Source organism: Panthera tigris, chromosome D2 (genome assembly GCF_018350195.1).
Source record: "Panthera tigris isolate Pti1 chromosome D2, P.tigris_Pti1_mat1.1, whole genome shotgun sequence".
Lineage (NCBI taxonomy): Eukaryota > Metazoa > Chordata > Mammalia > Carnivora > Felidae > Panthera > Panthera tigris.
In genome coordinates, this window is record NC_056670.1 from 71426436 (window position 1) to 71448874 (window position 22439).

The following is a 22439-nucleotide window of genomic DNA, read 5'->3' on the forward strand; positions in this document are numbered from 1 at the left end:
TTGATGAGTGATTAGGGGCTGGATTACAGAGTTTGCTGGGAATTTCTTTCCTGGGAGGGCATCTGAAATAAATGTTAGTTCACCTTTAGTGACAAGATGCTTTCATTTGGGCAGGTCTAATGATAAAGGTTTGGAAATCATTCCAATTAAGGTTATAGCTGAGGCCATGAGGATAACTGAGCTTGCGCTTTCTGAGAGCAAGAGAAGGTAACAACAGCATGATGTAAACTGGCTTTTAGGGAATGTCCATAATTTAAAAGAGGAAACCTGGAATGCAGCCAACTTTCACTGACCCTGTACTATGTCAGGAAGGATGAAGGGAAACCAATAAGATAATTTCTTCAAAAAAATTAATAAAATCGATAACCCCCTAGCAAGATTTATCAAAAAGAAAAAAGACCCAAATAAATAAACTCACAAATGAGACAGGAGAAATAACAAACAACACCACAGAAATACAAACAATTATGAGAGAATATTGTGAAAAATTATATGCCAAAAAATTGGACAACCCGGAGAAAAAGAATAAATTCCTAGAAACATATAAACTACCAAAATTGAAACAGGAAGAAATAGAAAACTTGAACAGACCAATAACCAGCAAAAAAAAAAAAAAAAAAAAAAAAAATTGAATTAAATATCTCCCAACAAACAAAAGTCAAGGCCAGATGGCTTCACAGGCAAATTTTACCAAACATTTAAAGAAGAGCTCATACCTATTCTTCTCAAACTAGTCCAAAAAATAGAAAAGAAAGGAAAACTTCCAAATTCATTCTATGAAGCCAACATTATCTTGATATAAAACCAGACAAAGATTCCATTAAAAAATAAAATTACAGGCTAATATCCCTGATGAAATGGATGCAGAAATTCTCAATAAAATGCTACCAAACCGAATCCAACAGTGTATTAAAAGAATCATTCACCACCATCAAGCAGGATTTATTCCTGGGCCGCAAGGGTGGTTCGATATTTGCAAATCAATCAGTGTGATACAACGCATTGATAAAAGAAAGGATAAGAACCCTGTATGATCCTTTCAATATGCAGACAAAGCATTTCACAAAATACAGCATCCATTCTTGATGAAATCCTTCAACAAAGTAGGGCTAAAGGGAACACACCTCAACATAATAAAGGCCACATATAAAAAGCCCACAGCTAATATCATCCTCAACAAGGAAATATTGAGAGTTCTTCCATGAAGGTCAGGAACAAGACAAAGATATCGACTCTCGCCATTTTTATCCAACATAGTACTGTAAGTCCTAGCCACAGCAGTCAGACAACAAAAAGAAATAAAAAGCATCCTAATCAACAAGGAAGAATTAAAACTTTCACTATTTGCAGATGACATGATACTGTATGTAGAAAAACTGAAGGTCCCCACCAAAAAATTGCTAGAACTGATAAATTCAGTGAAATTGCAGGATACAAAATCAACATGCAGAAATCTGTTGTATTTCTATATACCAGTAATAAAGCAGCAGAAAGAGAAATCAAGGAATCAATCCTATTTACAATTGCATCAAAAACCATAGGATATCTAGGAATAAACCTAATTAAAGAGGTAATAAACCTATACTCTGAAAACTATAAAACACTGATGAAAGAAATTTAAGATGACACAAAGAAATTGAAAACATTCCATGCTCATGGATTAGAAGAACAAATATTGGTAAAATGGCTATATTACCCAAAGCAATCTATATATTTAATGCAATCCCTATCAAAATACCAACAGCATTTTTCGCAAAGTTAGAACAACAATCCTGAAATTTGTATGGAAGCACAAAAGACCCCGAATAGCCAAAGCAACCTTGAAAAGGAAAAGCAAAGCTGTAGGCATCACAATTCTGGAATTCAAGTTATATTACAACGCTCTAGTTTGATTAAGATAGTACGGTATTGCGACAAAAACAGACACGTAGATCAATGGAACAGAATAGAAAATCCAAAAATCAACTTGCAACTTTATGGTCAATTCATCTTTGACAAAGGAGGAAAGAATATCTGAGGGAAAAAAAAAAAGAGTCTCTTCAACAAATAGTGTTGGGAAAAGTGGACAGCAACAGGCAGAAAAATGAAACTGAACCACTTTCACACACAAGCACAAATATAAATTTGAAATGGATGAAAGATCTAAATGTGAGACAGGAAACCATAAAAGTTCTAGAGGATGACACAGCAGTAGCCTCTTTGACATTGGCTATAGCAATTTCTTATTAGATATGTCTCCTTAGGAAAGGGAAACAAAGGCAAAAATAAACTGTTGGGACTTTATCAAAATAAGAAGCTTCTGTGCAGTGAAGGAAACAATCAATAAAACTAAAAGGCAACCTATGGAATGGGAAAAGATATTTGCAAATGACATATCTGGAAAAGAGTATCTAAAATATATAAAGATCTGATAGAATTCAATATCCAAAAAACACATCTAATTAAAAATGGGAAGACATGAATAGACATTTTCTAAAGAAGATATACACATGGCCAACAGACACATGAAAAGATGCTTAACATGATCATCATCAGGGAAATACAAATCAAAACCACAACAAAATGCCCCCTCGTACCAGTCAGGATAGTTAAAATTAACAACATAAGAAATAATAGATGTTGGTGAGGATGTGGAGAAAGGGGAATCCTCTTACGCTGTTGATGGGAATGCAAACTGGAAGTTGAAAATAGAACTGCCCCGTGATCCAGCAATTGCATTACTAGGTATTTGCCCAAAGAATACAAAAATACTAATTTGAAGACATGTAAGCACCCCAATATTTGTAGCAGCATTATTTACAATAGCCAAATTATGGAAAGAGCCCAAATTTCCATCGAGTAGATGAATGGATAAATAAGATGTTGAGTAAGTATATATATGGAGCGAGAGAGTATTATGCTAAGGAAATAACTCAGAGAAAGACAAATACCATATGATTTCTCTCATGTGGAATTTAAGAAACAAAACAAATAATCATAGGGGAAAAAAGAGACAGGCAAACCAAGAAACAGACTTTACTATGGAGAACAAACTGAGCGTTACCAGAGGGGAGGGGGGTGGGGGTGGGTGGGTTAAATAGGTGATAGGTATGAAGGAGGGCACTTGTGATGAGCACCGGCTGTTGTATGTAAGTATTGAATCAATAAATTGTACACCTGAAACTAATATTACACTGTATGTTAAGGACCTGGAATTTAAATAAAAACTTTAAAACAGAAAATAAAGTATTAAGAACAAGTTTTAAAGAATGGGTGGCTAGTGTTGTCAATTGAGAAGTGAAAGTCAGTTAATAGAGAAGAGACCAGTTTATTTATTTCATTTTTAGAAAGCCACCTTGAGGAAAGTATTCTTTAGAATGTTGACTATTTTATAAATATTAATCATTATTAATAGTAACAACTTTATTAGTATATAAGGCAGATGCCAGATTACAAGGAGTTAAATAAGACTAGGTTATGAGGAAATTGACATAGAGGTGCCTACCTTGATCACATAATAAACTAGAGGAAATGATAGGGTCAATAAAATAGGGTAGTTGGTTTGTTTTTTTTTTTTTTTTTCAGGAGATATGGGACTTGCGCACTTGTGGAAATTAAAATTAAGATGAAACAGAGGGTATAAATATTAGGGACAAGATAATTACTAAGACCAAAAGGCACTTCAGTGGTTAAAAAGATTAGGATCACAGGCTTTTTTCTCTTTTTCTTTTTTTATCCACTTTATTTGATACTGGATAACAGATTAGAGAATGGAAATGGAAATACAACTCTTATGAGATTGTGTGCAAGATCAGAGTTGCTTAACAGATGGGGAGGAGAGAGTCTGAGGCGTACATAGGTGGATTTGAATTTTGACTCTACCACTTATTTCCTTTGGGACTATAAGTAATTTATTTTGAACTTTCTGAGCATTGGGGTTTTCTTTTTAAAAATAGGAATCATATATTCCATCCAGAAGTGTTCTTATAAAACTAAATCCAAGCATCAATGTGATGTATTTAGCACAGTATCAGGAATGTGTTCAGCACTCAAAGGATAGGTGCTAGAATTGCCTTTGTTATCATCCTTGAAGAATATTCTAAGATCTTCTCTTCAAGTGAAACAGGGAGAAAAAAAATATATTATGGAATTAACAAAAGTAGAAAATGTTAAGATTTACACAGCTTATGAGTGAATCAGTTGAAGAATACAAGGATTATCAATTAAGGATGAAGATAAGGTTTTTTGTAGTGACCTGTAACCAGTGAATTTGTAGTGGTCCGGGTCTACTCATCTCTGGGTGTTTTCACAGCATAACGTTCGATCGCAGAGCAAAGGGAGAGAAAACAGTGCTACATGGTTGGAACCGATTAATCAGACTCACATAATTCTGTTATTTTGAGATTTGCCAGTCTCAAACCACTGTTAACAAAGTATCCCACATTTTCATAGCTTATGGCTATATTGTACCTAATATGTATAAGCCGTACCTATAAACACTGTGACTGAATTATTTCTTAGTGTAAACTTTAGCATGGGCCAGAGTTTCTCAACTTCAGCACTACTGACAACTTGGACTGGATAACTCCTTGCTGTTGGGGACAGTTCCGTGCATTGCAGGGTGTTTAGCAGTATTCAAATTCAAATCTCTACTTATCTGATGCCAAGTTGTACCCCTATCAATGTTGTGATTATCACATGTCTCCGGACATTGCCAGATTGCCCTAGGGGTAAACAGGGAGCAAAATTGTCTTCAATTGAAAACCACTGGAATATGCTCATATCTAAAATAGTTGCTAATACAGATAAAGTGAATGAACCTGTTTGAAATGTAAATTTATAAAGTTGCAAGCTTTTATGACTCAATAGCAATTTTAAATTGATTTCTGTTGCTTCATAAGACTAACAGTTATAAATTTATACTCCTTCTGTCAGAAAAAATCTTAAAGATTGACTACACTGTATAACAAGGAATATAAATAATTACTGTATGCTTTGATTTTACTTGAGAGCATTTTAAACATTGCTAATTTATCCACTTTTGCTTTATTTACCAACGTGGAGTGGTTAGTTCTATTTACTTTTAAATTCTCTGTGTATTCTTTTGTATTTCATTACATGTTTCTAATGTTTTAAGCAAAAATTATTTGTATTTTATTTTCCAGTTGTTTTTTATCCCTATTGCTGGTGGCTGCAGTGGTATGGAAGATCAAACAAACATGTTGGGCTTCTCGACGGAGAGAGGTACCAGTAATGTTACCTTATCTTTGGTTTAAAGATTTGAGTAAATGTGAATCACTGTGACTTAATTAGTATATGCCTCTTAAATACAGAGTTTCAAATCAACTTTACTTATTAAGATTGAACAAATCAATCTAGAATTTTTAAGCTTTACAGCAAACTTTACCACTCTCATTTTAAGTCAGTCTCTGTAGAAAGATTGGTTAGTTACAAACAGTTATTGTAAATAGTGTTAGAATTCATATTGAATATATATATATATTAATACTATTTATTAAGCAACTTGCAGTTTCTTTAAGTAGTTATAAAAACTGTTTACTTTTAGAAGGATCTCTGGTGCAATTTAAAAGAAAATTCTCAGTGATAAATATTTTTGGTTTTTATCTCCTAGATTTTTTTTTAAGGAATCAAATCTTTACTATTTCATGATTATCTCATAATTCTAGTATGTTTGAAGTGTACCTCAATTTGATACTTTCTGTGTCAGAATTAATCATATGTGTTCCCTGTAATCCTAAAGTCAATAAAAACAGTAATGCTCTTGCAGAACAACTAATGATACAAATATATTAGACAGTTTTTTTATCTTTGTGTATATTAGTTGAAAGAAACAAAGAAATATAGTAATCTGAGGAGCATAAATGTGAAATAGGTTTATTGTTTTACACTTATATAATGAAAAAGCAAGTTTCTCTTTTTATTAGTGTTATAGTCTATTAGTATTAATATGGGTATGCTGTTGTTAGTTTTATTAGTGCTGTACTTGTTGCATTTGTCAGTATATTTTTATATGTATAATTTTGTGCAATAATATAATACAGTGGTATAATTGCTTACCATCTTTTCCCCACATACAAAATAATATATGTGAAGATTTGAAGCTAATCCAGAATATTCTAAGTTATATAATTAGTCAATGCCATGAATTCTTCTTAATTATTCCTTAGTTTTCAAACATCCATTAAAATTCAGAACCTAACTATAATATGTTTGCAAACTTGATAACCCTCTTCCCAGAAATAAATTATACATCTGTTCATTTCTGTCTCTCTGATTTTCTGTAAATGGTCAAGGCAACATCAATGAGAACATACTTGGCATGACCCTACGATAAAAGTAATCCAGTTGAAAAGGATCTTTTTTTTAATTTTATTTTTCTTTATTTTTAATTTTTTTAATGTGAAATTTATTGTCAAATTGGTTTCCATACAACACCCAGTGCTCATCCCAACAGGTGTCCTCCTCAATACCCATCACCCACCCTCCCCTCCTTCCCACCCCCCCATCAACCCTCAGTCAATATCTTTCAGAATATATATTACACATGGAAAGAACAAGGGAGAAATAGGAAGATTAGAGATCACTGGGCCAGTTCTCATCTGTCCTTCTTAATATTATCCTGTCCTCTTGATATTCCCTCAATATAATAGCCCTTTTTCTAGAACTCATCTGGGTAGTGAGTCTTATAATAATAATTTAATTGCTGCCTCTACCAAGATACAAGATTCATCTTGTTGAGATGTCATGTGATGTTTACAATATCATATGTTAAAAGTATTGAGGTGTTTTCTCAAATTTAATTCTTATTAGATCCTTTAAATAGAGAATTCTAAATGTCTTAGAAACCATTTACATGTTGATGCACAAAGATACCATTTTGATGACTAACAGATCTGTTATTAGATAATAATTTTATATTATTAGAAGGTTGTCATTTTGGTCTTAGAGGCCCAAAGACTTTTAACTGCACTAGTTGTAACTAATATTCTAACCCCATTTATAGACTTTATTTGGATGAAGTTAAAAATGTATTTTTATTTGATCCTATCTCTATTCAGTTTTAACTATTAGGTTAATTCTAATAGTCTCAAAAGGGAAAGACCCCAGTATGTTTCCTGTATGTGGATATGTCACTTTCTCTGAAACATTAAGACATCAACTGTTGTAAGCCTCAGAGGACTATGATTAATTAGTGCAATGGCAATTTATTTGTAACAGTAAATGAAAATTATTTGAAGGAGTCTCTCTTCTGAATATTTCTGTGATATTATTAGAGGAATTATACACTACTTGCCTTTCAAAATATTAGTACTGGTTTAAAATGAAAATATCTTGGGGCACCTGGGTGGCTCAGTCAGTTGAGCATCCAACTTCGGCTCAGGTCATGATCTCATGGTTCTTGGGTTCAAGCCCCTTGTTGGGCTTTGCACTGACAGTTAAGAGCCTTCTTTGGATTCTCTGTCTCCCTCTCACTATGCCCCTCCCCTGGTCATGCTCTCTCCCCAAAATAAATGAACATTAAAAAAATTAAAAATAAAAATAAAACAAAATATCGTTGGATTATTTTAATATAGTTTAATTCAACCTGACATGTTGCTTTTTAAAAAAAACAATTTGAAGCTTTGGCTTCTCATAAACACATCTATACTGTTTTTGTGGTATAATTTCAATAACAGAAACTTATTATTAATGTAATACTTTTTGAATAACACTCCTGACAATTCAGGGACTCTAAAAAACACAAAAACACAACTACAAAGGACTTCATTTTAATTTATCTTTTCATTTAACAACTTCACATTCATTTCTATGATAACCTTATTAAGGATATGAACATTTTTATGTGGGTGGGGTGCCATGTTAATGAATAGAAACAATAAGTGGATATTGATCCGTGTAAATGTTATAATACAGTAGAAGGATGAGTTCGGTTTTTTATAGCTTATGCTTATTACAGAGGTATTGAAACATTTAGTTTCAATGGTACATTCAGTTTTAGATAAATATTCATTACATTATATAAGTATTTATTAGGAACAAGTATATGTTAAATGGAGTCTCTTGAAATATTGCTATGATTAATAATCTTCATTTTTAAAGTGAAATTTGAGTATTTAATAGGTATCATAAGGCAGAAACCTGTCAAAACATTATAATTACTCCTTGCATTGAAGATATTTAATCTTGGGGTGCCTGGGTGGCTCAGTCAATTAAGCTTCTGATTTCAGCTCAGGTCATGATCTCCTAGTCTGTGAGTTCAAGCCCCGCGTCGGGCTCTGTGCTGACAGCTCAGAGCCTGGAGTCTGTTTCAGATTCTGTGTCTCCCTCTCCCTCTGATGCTCCCCCGTTCATGCTCTGTCTCTCTCCGTCTCAAAAATAAATAAATGTTAAAAAAATGTTTAAAAAAAGAGGAGATATTTAATCTTATATTTGATTAACATGAGTGAAAATATCTTGCATATCTTAACATTTGCAATAATTTTTTTCAGTTGGAAACATTTTTTCCAATGTATTGTGAGTAGCGTAATTGTAGTTTGCCTCAGTTAAAGTCTAACTGTAAAATCCATAGAATAATAGATCCCATAGGCAAATGTAAAGTTAATTCTAATCAACTTCACATTACAGGTAGGTCTGTGTATTTGAGTGATATTTCCTGTATCAGCAACTTTTCCTTCTTTTTTAAAAAAACTTTCCTTCTTTAATTCTCTTAAACTTATAGCTCTTTAAAAGTTTTAAAGATATATTGATATGGAGCTTTACCACATTATTTGCTTATCTTTCATAGTCAAATATGCTCTTCTAATGCTTAAAAATCAATAAAAAACATTGCCTAGGATAAGACATTGTCCACTGAGTGACTGACCTTGTGTTCATGATGTACTACTTTCTTTCACATTTCATCATACTGCATAAAACCTAGATTTGAATTTAGCATTATAAACCTGAAATTTGAGTTAAAAATAAACTAAAACCCAGAAGTAGGATTCTAGTACCTCTGAGTAACAAACTACTTTTCTAGAGGTAAATGCATTGTCTTTCCTTCAATATCTAATTGTTTTGGGGCACAAAAATAGAAGAAATAATAATATCATTAAGTTATACTTAACTGAGTTTACATGGAGAGTAATGAGAAAATGTTATTTTGGGTGGAGAAATTAAAATTAATTGACTAGGTTATATATGTTACTTCTTACAGGATTTGTTAGTACTTTAAGAATCTGTATTTTATATAATGTTAGACATTTTAATATCTAGATAAAGATTCCATAAAACATATTCTTTTATCAAAAAAGCAAGGTTTTTTTTTTAAACATAAATCATGCGCTCAAATAAATGTCTTTCTTTTCATTTAATGGCCTTGGCATTAACTTATTTTTTCTCATTTTCTCTTTTTGAATTTCAAAATATAATGATTCCTGTGCTTTGATTTTTTTCTACTTGATCCTACAAGACTAGAAATTACAGATGTTCATCATGCCTATTTATATTGTCGTAGTTTAAAAATTAGCCTAAGTCTACATAAAAATAACTTGAGTTGAGAAGTCAGATATGTATGGGAGCCTATGACTTGACAGTTAACTGATTCATGCCCTGTATACCTGTTGCCGAAAGTCTTATTGTAGATACAGTGCTTTCATTTTGTTCAGTTCAGCAAAGATGTATTAATCTCTTGCAATATTCCAGACAGATTGATAAATACTGCTGATATAAACAAAAGGTCATAGACCCTATTTTTTTTAGGGAATTCATAGTTTTCAAATTTTCAGTAAGATACTCACACATATGTGTACACAATCTCACAATTTCAAAGGAACACTTCACTTTGTTGTGGTGCCATCCATCGGGGGAGATATGGTATATTAAACAGTTTTCTGGAAGTGGGATTAGTATGGAACTAAGTATAAACTGTTGCAGAACTGTACATAGAATTAATTTCTAAAAAAATAAGGTAAACATTTTTAGCATTGTACAATACATTTATTAATGCAATACAAAAATTGCCTAAAATTATCATTTTTATTTGTTATATGTTATTATCTCTAATTTAGACTCAGTTATTTATGCAGATTAAGAAATGGCCAAGAATTTTGAATTTCTGTCAATAAATTTTAATCTAATTCATCATAAAATCTTATATATCTAATATACACACTTGTATCTGTTTATATATGTCTCCAATGTATATGTATAGGTATGTGATTTTATACTAAAAAAATTCATTGTTCTTCTAAAATTCAAATTTAACTGAACATTCTATGTTTTTATTTGCTCAATCTGGCAACCCTGTTTCCAGTACAAACAAACACTCACCCTGGAGCTGAAGGGTGGGGTTTTTTTTTTTGAGGGGTGGGTTTAATGTCACAAAATTCACATGGACTGAGAGAGAGAGAGAGAGAGAGAGAAAGAAATAATTCTCCAAAGTTAAATGTTGATTTGTTTTCAAAACAAGTGGTGGTTTTACTGGGCAAACAAAAATACATAATTTTTAATTTGGGTATTACCTTTCAAAATTAAAGGAAAAACTCTTGACTTGTTAAGTCAAGATCTATTTGTTAGCTCTATTTGTTAAATAGATTTATAGAAATATATTCTAAAAATATAAGCCTGCCTACTTTTTCAAATTATATTCATACAAAAATATTTATAGAGGGTTTTTTGTATATCAACAATTTCATGTCATTCAAAAAGCTTCTTGAAATAATTCTATTTTCTAATAATGGGATATTATGTAACTGAAAACTAAGAAGGAGGTAGGTAGGTATGTGTTTAAAATCAAACCTCATTCCTTCATTCAACAAATATTTATTGAATCAACAACTCTTGTTCCAAACACATTTTTAGAGGAATATAGCAGTAAACAAACAAGAACCGTCACAGTTCTTGAAAAGCTACAGATTTTAAGAATATGCTATTCACTAGGAAATGCTAATAAAGTTTTATAATGTTCCGATTTCAAATCACACACACACAAACACACACACATGCATTGAGTTCATAGAGATTTTGAGAGAATTGCCAAGATTGTCTCCAGGTTGTGGGATTGGTATTTGGTAAAAAGAATGATTATGTTATTTCATAATTGTACGCAAACAAATATATAAATTTCAGGAAAGTAGAGGGCACAATCTAACATTTTGGAATTGGGCATTTAACAAAAATAGTATTTAATCCTCCCGTTACAAGATATATATTATTTCCCCTTTAGCTGTATAAGGAATTTGAGGGGAGTTGTGTACTATTATCAAAGCTTATAACTAGTAAATGAAAGAGCTCTGATTTTTAATCAAGTCCGTCAGATTCCAAACTCAAGCTCTCAGAGCCATGCAAAGAACTTTAAAGATAGCCTGAGTTTGAACAGGTTCGATTTACCGTTGATAGTTATAATTGACCACTTATAATATAGCCTATGAATCCGTTTATTGTAGGAGGAATATGCTGTATTTCATCTATTCTTATCTAATATGACACAATCAATCAACCTTATTTAATGTACCAGTTAGAAGGAAAAAACAGTGACAATTAAACTACCACACAGTACTCTCTCACTGCATTTATTTTGTACTTATTGAAAGGGCTCTTACAGAATTACTTAGAGATTTTATTACGTATCATTCACATATATACATTGAAAGGAAAGTAGAAACAAAATAAATTGGTGAGGTATTACTAAAACTTGTTTACAGTCATGGTTCAATTTTGTTATATAAATCACTTTTTGATTCAGGTAAAAATGTTTTGTTTCATATAGTATCATTGACTGAATAATCAAGTTTGTGTCTGTGCAGGCAATGACATATATATCATAACTGCCATCTGGCCAGTAGTGATTATATGATTTCAGTGGCTGTAAGACACATGTTTCAGAGATGCTTAGATGGGAAAACAAATGTGTCTTAGAATCAAAATGCGGTAGGGCCTGCTTTGTAAGGTTTTTAGTACTAACTGAGTTAATGCATGCTAAGTGCTCAGCGTACTGCCTTTTTCCTTACCAGAACTCAACAAATGTTAGCTGTTATTGATATGTAATATAAATAATGATTAACGTTACATTATGCATTAATATTAGTAACAGCAACTCCTGTATATCTTGGATTCTTCTCCTCCATGTACCTACACTCTAACACAGTTGTTCTCAATTCAGTAGGGCCTTTAGAAACACCTGTTGATCTTAAGAAATTACATTTATATATCCTTGAGAGCCACTCCACTGTTTCACCCCCTCCAGACCTATAAATCAGAATTCTATAAAGCTCAGCTTTATGAGTCTATTTTTAAAGTCTACAATAGATTCTGATATGCACTATTGGCATTGGAACTCTACTTTGGCGTTTACTCTTAGAGAGATGGAAAACCTTTGAAGGGTTTTCAACAGAGAAGTTAAGTGATTTGCGTTTAAAAGATATGACTTGAAACTGAGAATTCTGCTGTTGTGTTGAGACTAGACTAAGATAAACAACTGTGGACATAGGGAAACTAGTAAAGAGGTTACTAGCCTACCTGATGAGAGATGATGATTGCTCAAATCAAGAGGTGGCAACGGAGCAAGAAGTGATCAGATTTTGGGTATGTTTTGAAGATAACATGATTGGTTAGATGGGGAGGTGTGAGGAAGAATTAAACCAGTCATGACTTCAGAAGAATATAAACCAAGCATGACTAGAAGGTTTTCCCTGAACAACTGTAAATGTAAAATTGCCATCAATTGAAATGAAGTTGATTGAAAGTAAAATTGGTTTGGGGAAAGGAAGGCAGTTTTTACATGTTACGTTTGAGACATTTATTGTTCATCCAATTAGATAAGTCAAGGAATCAGGAGTTGGCTCTGGCATGAGGAAAAGGTGTGAGCAGGAGAGATAAATTTGGGAGTTTCAGTACACCAATGGTACTTAAAGACATGGGACTGGTGGTAACACCAAAAGAGGAGGATTAAGCCCTCAGGTATTCAAACTTAATGTTACAGATTGAATATGTCCTCTCCCAAATTCATATGTTGAGGCCCTAAACCCCAATGTTATGGTATTTGGAAGAGAGACCTTTTGGAGGCACTTGGACTTATGTGATGTTGATACTCTCAGATAGAAATAGTGCCCATTATGAAAAGGAACAGAGAAAGGGTTCTTTCTCTATGACAATACACAAAGGATACTCATATGAGCACACAGCAAGACGGTAGTTGTCAGAAAGCCAGGAATATGGCCCTCCAACAACCACATCTGCCATCACCTCGATCTTGGGCTTCCTAGCCTCTATAACTGTAAGAAATAAATGTATCCTAGTTGAGTCATTCAGTTTATGGTATTTTGTGGTAGCAGCATGAGCTAAGATACTCGAGAAATCAGAAGACAAAATCAGCAAAGAATACTGTGAAGTTGGAGAAAAACTAAGTGAATGTGAGCCCCAGGAAGCTGAGGAAACACTGCGCAAAAGAGAACAGAGTTTAATTTTATTCAGCCGAAGAAGTTTGAAATAAACTATGGAGAACTTCAACTCTAATGGCTTCCTTGAATAAAACGGACACAGTGTTGGGAAGCAATGCAGATGAGTCTGAGAGCCCCACCATAAATCTGCTAGAAGTTTACCAGAAAAGTCCAGTGACAGCGAAAGTTAAGAAGATCTCTCCTGGGGTTGTAAAAAATGTAAAACGCTAGTTTCAAATATTACCCCTACAATGGACACAAAATTAATTGAATCAGTTTAGGGAGCAATTTAAACCTCAGAGCATTATCAAAAACAATAGAGTAATCAGTTGAGGCTAACAGCTGGGTGTGATAACCAAAGCAGGCACGTGGCTTCACAGAAAGATCTCGCAAAGAGAGCCCTGATAAAAAACAGTCATCCCACATGACAGTGTATATCCCCAAAGCTGCACCCTCTGAAGAACATCATAGGCTACACTGCAGAGAAAATAGACTTCACTAAAATAGCCCCACCAAGTCACTAAACAAATAGGCATATTAGAACAAAACTTATGTGGGGGAGGGAAGAGAATCACTACACAGAATTGTCACAGTTTATGACCTAAAATGTGTTTTTCAACACAAAATTATGGAACATTCAAAGAAAGGGGACTGTGGTGCATATACAGGACAAATAGCACGCAGCAGAACTTGCGAGAGGACCCAGCTGTCAGAAGTAACAGACCGAGACCTCAGAGCAGCTGTTGTAAATATGCCCAAAGAACTAAAGGAAACCATGATTAAAGAAGGACAGGAAGATAGGATAGAAATACCTCATAAAAACAGATAATATCAGTAAAGAGAAAGAAATTATAAAAAAAGGAGAAGCTAATGGAAAATCAGAAATTGAGAAGTACAAAACCACAATAAAAAACTTACTCAAGAGGCTCAATAATAGATTTGAACTGGCAGAAGAAAGAATTCACAAGCTTGAAAATAGAGCAATAGAGATTATGAAATAAGGCCAGAGGAAAAAAAAAGAATGAAGGAAAATAAATAGCGCCTCAGAGAAATACAGAATACCAGTAAGTGCAGCAAAATATGCATAATAAGAGGACCACAAGGCAAGAAGTAAGGAACAAAAAAATATTTGAAGAAAAACTGGCTGAAATTTAAAAATACTTAGAGATGAATGAAAATGAAAACACAGTACACCAAAATGTATATGATGTAAAGAGTGTTCAGTAGTAAATATATAGCTGTACATGACATTATTTGAAAGAAAAAAATTATCTTAAGTCAATAAGTTTTAAGTTAACCTTAAGTTTTAAGGTTTTATTGAAATTCCAGTTAGCTAACATACAGTGTAACATTAGTTTCAGGTGTACAATATGGCTAACTCTATAGTTAAGAATCTGTTTCTTGGTTTGCCTTTCTCTTTTTCCCCCAGGCTCGTTTGTTTTGTTTCTTAAACTCCACATGTACGTGAAATCATATGATATTTGTCTTTCTCTGACTGACTTATTTCATTTAGCCTGATACACTCTTTATCCTAACCTTCCACCTTAAGAAACTGGGAAAAGAAGAACAAATTAAATGTACAGGAAGGAGAAAAGGAAGGAAATAGTAAGGTTAGAGGACAAATTAGTGAAAGAGAGACCAGGAAAACAACGGAGAAAATCAGTGAAAACAAAAGTTGGTTCTTTGACAAGATCAATAAATTGGCAAAATAGATAGACTGATCAAGAATAAAAGAAGATTCAAATTACTAACATCAAGGGTAAAAGAAGAGATATTATTACTGACCTTTCAGAAATAAAAGGAATTCTAAGGGTACATTACGAACATCTGTATCCCAACAAACTGAAGAATTTAGATGAAATGGAAAATCCCCAGAAGGCGTAAACTGTCACCACTGATTCAAGAAGAAATAGAAAGTTTGAATGGACCTATAAAAAACAAAAATATTGCATAGAAAATTTTAAATTTCCCACTAGGTATGTCAACAACCTCTCTGCAACATGCATATCTAGTGCCCAATTGAGCTTTCTCATTTTGTTTGTTTTTTCAAGTTTTTATTTAAATTCTATTTGGTTAACATATAGTTAGAGGAGTAGGATTTAGTGGTTCATCATTTACATCAATCTTGCTTTCTAATACAACTTTCAAATAAAAGGAACCAGGGCTATTTGGAGAACTGGCTGATTGGAGAACTGGAGCAGGAACTACATAAGCTGAGTTTTGTAATGCTAAAAGGTAACACAGTCCTCAAACACATACACGTTTGTGCACACACACACACACACACACACACACACGCGCGCGTGCCACAATGACGGGCATATGTCAAAGGGACACAGGAGCCACTAGAGACAGCTCCCGGTGACCAAAACTGGAACAATTTGAGCAATAAAATAAACCAAGTAGTATTGTACTATAACCCAAAGGATAAAATAAATGTCAGCGACTCCATACCAATATAAACAAGTAATTGAATAAATAAATGGAAGGAGAATACTACTCAATTCTACTCTAGAATACTACTCAAGTGTGAGCAGAATATAGTGACTTCTTGAGTCACAGCTGTACTAGAACATAGCCTTAAATTGGCACTTGATACATACTATCATTATCTAGAAATTACCTGGCATTCTTGCCACATGGTACCTTGTATTCATTTTCTTAAGTTTTTTTGGTATCAGTAAACTTGTAGTTTATTGTGGTTTATTATTCAGTGAAATGATTCATGTACTTTAAATGTGATATTTAAGGTGAACTACCATTAGAGTATATTGAATGAACATGGTATTAGATTCATTTATGAATATCTAATATTGCAAATGTTGGTCATTTCAGTATATTATTCTGAGTCTGAATTCTGTTATATTATAACAGTTTTACTGTTATAATAGTATTACTGTTCTCATGGCCCCTATAAACTCATTTTTGTGTGGCCAATTTGTTCCTGTTCCTTGAGTAGCTAGGGACAGGCTTGATTTTTTTCCTCCTTTTGTAGACACACGTTTGCCATTTCCCAGGTAATTTGATATCATAACATTTTATTCTAGTGGTGGAAGAGATTTTTAGAAGTCATTCTCCACCCTATTGGAAGTAAACATGGCAGACTGCTATCAAATTAAGCATCAATTTTGTTCCTTTTACTTGTTTGCATTATGTCTTAATATCTATTTTTAACATATGACATATCTGTGTTTCATAATTTAAAATGTGTATCCCTGTTACGTAGTCACTCATTTTTCTCCTCCTTAGAATCAATGTTAACAAGTTGTGTGTGTGTGTGTGTGTGTGTATTCTCTTGAAGTTATTTGATAACATACACCAGTAAATGTGAACATACATTTTTTTCCACATCACTTCCTCTAGTGGTAGCATATCATATACACCCTGTTTGGCAGATTTTGGCATAACTTTTAAAGTCTAATACATTCTTATAATTCTTAATTAAACATTTCATATGTATAAATTCACTTTTATATGATACATCACATTTTGACTTTTTTGGATCTTTTTTCTGTTCTATTTACTTCCACAGTGCAGTCATACATTTAGAATATTCTTTCAAAGAGATTTTTGTAAGAATTCCAGGATACAACTTTAGCTATGTAATTCTGAGATATCTTTAAAAATGTTTTTTAAATGTTTACTTATTTTTGGGAGACCAAGAGACAGAGTGCATGCAGGGGAGGGGCAGAGAGAGAAGGAGACACAGAATCTGAAGCAAGCTCCAGGCTCTGAGCTGTCAGCACAGAGCCTGACGCGGGGCTCGAACCTATGAACCGTGAGATCATGACCTGGACTGAAGTTGGACGCTTAACCAACTGTGCCATTCAAGCGCCCCACGAAATAATTCTTAAAACTGCACTGCAGTGGAGTGCCTCTCAAAAACTCATGGCTCTTGTTGAAACTTACAATAGTCTTAGATGAAAAATTACTGAGTATTTTAGTAAGAATTTTTAAGACACAGCAAGATAAATCATAATCTTAGAGAGGTTTCAGTCATATAGAATTTAAGAAACAAGTAAATAAATGAATAAAGAGACAAATAAACTAGATTCTTAAGTATAGAGAACAAACTGGTGGTTATCAAAAGGAAGGGGGTTAGGGGATGGATAAAATAGTTGAAGGGGATTATGAATTCACTTATGATAATGAGCACTGAGTAATGTATTGAATTGTTGAATCACTGTATTGTACACCTGAAGCTAATATAACACTGTCTATGAATTATACTGGAATTAAAAAAATAAAAATAAATGCCAAGTTACTGTAAAAGAACATGAATTTCAGTAAAATGTGGGTTACCAAGATCATACGTTGTCTATTTCTTTTAAAGTGCCTCACTAAAGATATTAACGTATTTCTTCTTAATACATCCTGAAGTTCTGACATTGTGAACTCTAGTGAGGTTTATTACTAGAATAGTGTCTTTGACTTTCAAAAACCATACATGATTGTTTAAACAATTCTACATAAGGCCCATAGTTTCCTACTCAAAATGAGAGATATACACCATTCTCAGAAGCTGGTTGTATATTATATCATCAAATATAAAACCTTTATCTCAAATAGACAATTTATTTTTACTTCCAGAATTGTTATTTGCCTAACAGATGAACTAACATGAATTAAGCAGTAAATCAGTTTTGCTTCCTTTAGATAATTAATAATTTGCATATAACCTTTGGCTATTCTTTTATCTTAGAGTATTGATACAAGTTACATAAAATTGTTTTCTATATAGAAAATGCTTTGAAATGCAAAATCTAATTAAAATGTACCATTATTTTAGGGTAGTTGTGTTCTAAATGATACCATTGAGTCTACTATTTGAGGAGTCTGAATGGAATTTATAAGGAAGCTAAATTATAACCTTTATGGATTACTATAGATTATTTTATCAATCAGTTGAAACAAGCAAAAAATATCAAAGTATTTAGAGCACTGCATTTGTAAATATATATGCTATATTTAGAAATAATGCTATTTTTTTGCCATAATAGCCTAGTTCATGTCAAGGTATAACATTAAAAAAATAAGGTCATAAAATACACTAAGGTAAGTAGATAAGGCTGATTGTGCAGGAATCCTGCTTAGGGACTCTAACATAGACCCTTGGAGGCTTCCTCAGAAGTGAGGGCCTCAATGCATTATTAACCAATTAATTCACACTAGTTCCTGACTCCAATTACTGGCAGCTGAAATCCAGTTTTGGAGAAGACACGGTAAATCGTGTACTTGCCTGTCAGCTAGGTTGTGCAAAATGTATTTGCCCAGAACACCTTATTTGCTTAACATATATTGCTTAGCAACTACCCAGTATTGGGTTGTCTTCCATTTACAGCTGAAAAATTTGGGATTCCTGGGTGCCTTAGTTTGTTAAGCGTCTGAGGACAGCTCAGGTCATGATCCCATAGCTCCTGAGTTCTAGCCCCACATTGGGCTCTGTGTTGACAGCTCAGAGACTGGAGCCTGCTTTAGATTCTGTCTCCCTCTGTCTCTCTGCCCCTCCCCCACTTGTGCTCTGTCTCTCTATAAAAAATAAATAAATATTAAAAAGATTTTTTTTTTAACTGAAAAGTTCATAGGTTTTTAACATTGAGTGTAGAATCTTGTGGTGGCTAGAAAATTATGTGGGTGGATGACGATTGTTTAGAATATTAATATCTTGGGTCATAGCTGTATAATCTTAATATTTCACAAATTAGAGTTAATGCTTTTTTTTTAAGACTGCTACCTTGTTTTTTCTTTAGTATTTATGGTAAAGTAGATTACTGTGTTTTAATACATCTTTTAGATGTATTGGGGTAATATTTTTCCAGATGAAAACATCTCATTTTGTTTTAGAGATTAATTCATAATTAGGATTTGTCTAATTAAATTTGTTTTCCATGTAATTTTGATGGATCTATTTTATAAAGAAAAATAGATAGTAATTGAAAGTGTATATCAGATGAATCAGACAGGGATGGCTTGTATGCCAATAACCTATTAAAACATCAAAAATTTTTAAGATTCATTTCACTTTGATGTCACTGTTGATAGTTTTCACCTATTTTTAATTTAAAAGTATAATCATATACCGGTTCAAATTCTATGTTAAGGTGTAATTTTAGATCAGTGTAAGAACATAGTTTTTCCTTATTTTGTTAAGACTTACTCATTTTTTACATCCCCTAATTAGCAAATTACCTGCTCATTAGTGAATAACTAGAAGGTATTTTAATAACAGTAAGTTTCATTAGGACAGTGAAACCAAATAAATTCTCCAGAAAGTTCTTGCAAGGAGAATAATGCATACATAACAAGTAACAACCACAATGTCTGTGATTCCTTTTGTTTAACCTTCATAGAACCTTTGCAGTCTTGCTACCTGATGAGTGAAATATTTGGTGGCTAGCTTCAGTACTATCATCCTTTATCTAGCTGTTACTCTACTTAATATGCCTCATTATTGTGCCTAGAATTACTTTTTATTTTTCTTAAGATAAATGTTTGATTTCAAATGAAGGTGACTTTGATGCTCAAAGCTGGCAGTTAATGATAACAGTGGAATAACTTTTTATGTGTGTGGTACATAGACTCACGTCTGGCAGAGGTTATTGTCATACATAGTAAGTGGCCGGCATATTTTTTGCAGGCTATTAAATCTTGGTGATATGTGTTATTTCAGCTAGAGGAAAAAGAATGTTATGCTAAGTCCTTCTTGATATTGAAGTTTACAAGAAATAGAACAAATTCTAATTAGCTTCACCTTTTTTTTTTTCAATGCCAAAAATTTTAATAATGAATGTGAACTTAACAATCCGAGTACAGGAGCATTGAGCAAAATAAACCATATCTGTTCAATATATGATATCCAGTTACTAAAGTCATGTTCTAGCTTTTATTGTATTAAAGATTTTAAATTCTAGAAATAACACTTTGGTAATAATATTTTCAGTTAGTATTGACCATAAAGACATTGATCATATCTACAAGGACTGGATATTACCCTAAATTTCCTGGCCAGAATTCAGATCTTAAATATAAAGGCCTCAGCAAGTGTTGAATATTTGGCCCAAACTCAGATTTTATCTTAGCAAGAATATGATGTGGTAGGAAAAAAGCAAATGTAGACTCTTCTGAACAATATTTTTAAATTGATTTTACTGTGCAAGTTTTTAATTACATTTAATTTTTAGATAAGTAATACAGTCACATAGTTCAAAAATAGAACAAAATAGACTTCTGGGGAAGATGGCAGAGTAGGAGGACCCTAAACCTACCTCCTCCCATGGGTATAACTAGATAATACTCACATTAGTGCAGATAGCCCAGTAAAATGACTCTAAGACTGGCAGAACAAACTGCACAACTATAGGTAGAGAAGAAGCAGCATCAAAGAGGTTATGGAGGCCAGAGAGTGGGCGGAGAACTAATCCCCATGGTACTGTCCACTGGAGGGTGGGAGCCTCAGGCGTGGAGAGTGCTAAGAAACAGACTGTCAGACTGGGGAGCCTGCATGTGAAAGAGAAAACCCCATAGCATTTGGCTTTGAAAATCAGGGGCTGAATTTCCTGAGTTCTAACAACCCAAGGGACTTAAAGTCAGGAACTTTAAAAATCAGCAGGCTCAGCTCTGAGAGAGCCCAGAGTGGAAGAAGTAGACAGGTAGTGAGAGGAAGCTGAGTCTCCACGCTTTAAAGAGGCAGCACAACAAACAGCCCGCAAAAATATAGCTTAGAAGCAGCAGTTTGAAAGGTGCCTGGGGCGCACTGGAGGGAGAATTAGTTACTAATCTTAGAGTTCCCTGAAGGACTTCGTCAGGATCAAAGGCAGCTGGCTGGCACCATTTCTCTCCCCTGCCCCCCAGCATGATCACGTGGCCACTTGCTAAAACCAGTGCATTCACTACCTAACTTGCTTATATAGCACTCTACCCCCTGCATTCAGGTCTGTATCCATCTGGGTGCTGCAGATACTGTCCCCCAAAAGACCAGCAAAAACTTGCTGTGTCTCCGACCTCTTGCTGAGAACAAACGCACTTTGTTAAAACTACATTCCCTGCCTATGCACTTATGCAGCAACCTCAACTACACAGGTCTCTCTCTTGGGAGTCGCTGCACATCCCTTGTAGAAGAGGACCAGTGCCACCTTGTTAAAAATGTGTGCCCCACCCATTACTTTAAACAGGAAGAGACATAGCTGATTTTCCTAACACACAGAAACAGACACATGATAGGCAAAATGAGGAGACAGAGGAATATGTCTCAAATGAAAGAACAATATCATAGCAAGAGACCTAAGCAAAATGGAGATAAGTAATATGCCTGAGAGTGAGTTTAAAGTAATGATCTTATAAAGATACTCACTGGACTTGAGAAAATTGTGGAGGACATTAGTGAGACTCTTAACACAGAAAAGTAGGGAACACAAAATCAGTAAAAATAAATAAATCTGTAAAAATCAGTCAAGGAACTCACAAAATAAGAAGATAAGAAAATATGACACCATGGGTGCCTGGATGGCTCAGTTGGTTAAGTATCCAACTTCAGCCCAGGTTATGATCTCATCATTCGTGCGTTTGAGTCCCACATCAGGCTCTGTGCTGACAGCTTGGAGCCTGGAGCCTGCTTTGGATTCTGTGTCTCCCTCTCTCTCTGCCCCTCCCCCACTCATGCTCTGCTCTCAAAAATAAATAAACGTTAGTGTGTGTGTGTGTGTGTGTGTGTGTGTGTGTGTGTGTGTGTATGTATGTATGTGTATGTATATATATATATATAACACTAAATACCTAAAACATGGAGTGGGGGAGAGGAGTAAAGAATAGATTCAATGGTTAAGTGGACATCAACTTTATATAGACTGCTATATGAAGATGTTATATGCTAACCAAATGGTAACCACAAATCAAAAACCAGTAATAGATACGCAAAGAATAAAGAGAAGGGAATCTAATTATAACACTAAAGAAAGCTGGCAAACCATGAAAGACAGTAAGAGAAGAAAGGTCAGAGAAAAAACTACAAAAAACAACCACAAA

At 33.7% G+C, this 22439-nt stretch overlaps 1 protein-coding gene across 5 annotated transcripts in view; it reads left to right on the forward strand.

The window, feature by feature from the left end:
• Nucleotides 1-22439, forward strand: part of ATRNL1 (attractin like 1) — a 757637-nt gene that overhangs the window by 360251 nt on the left and 374947 nt on the right. For all 5 annotated transcript variants that reach the window (XM_042960329.1, XM_042960330.1, XM_042960331.1 and 2 more), the window contains exon 26: nt 5145-5223. In XM_042960329.1, coding sequence (XP_042816263.1) covers nt 5145-5223 — 79 coding nt within the window. The remainder of the gene's footprint in view (nt 1-5144; nt 5224-22439) is intronic.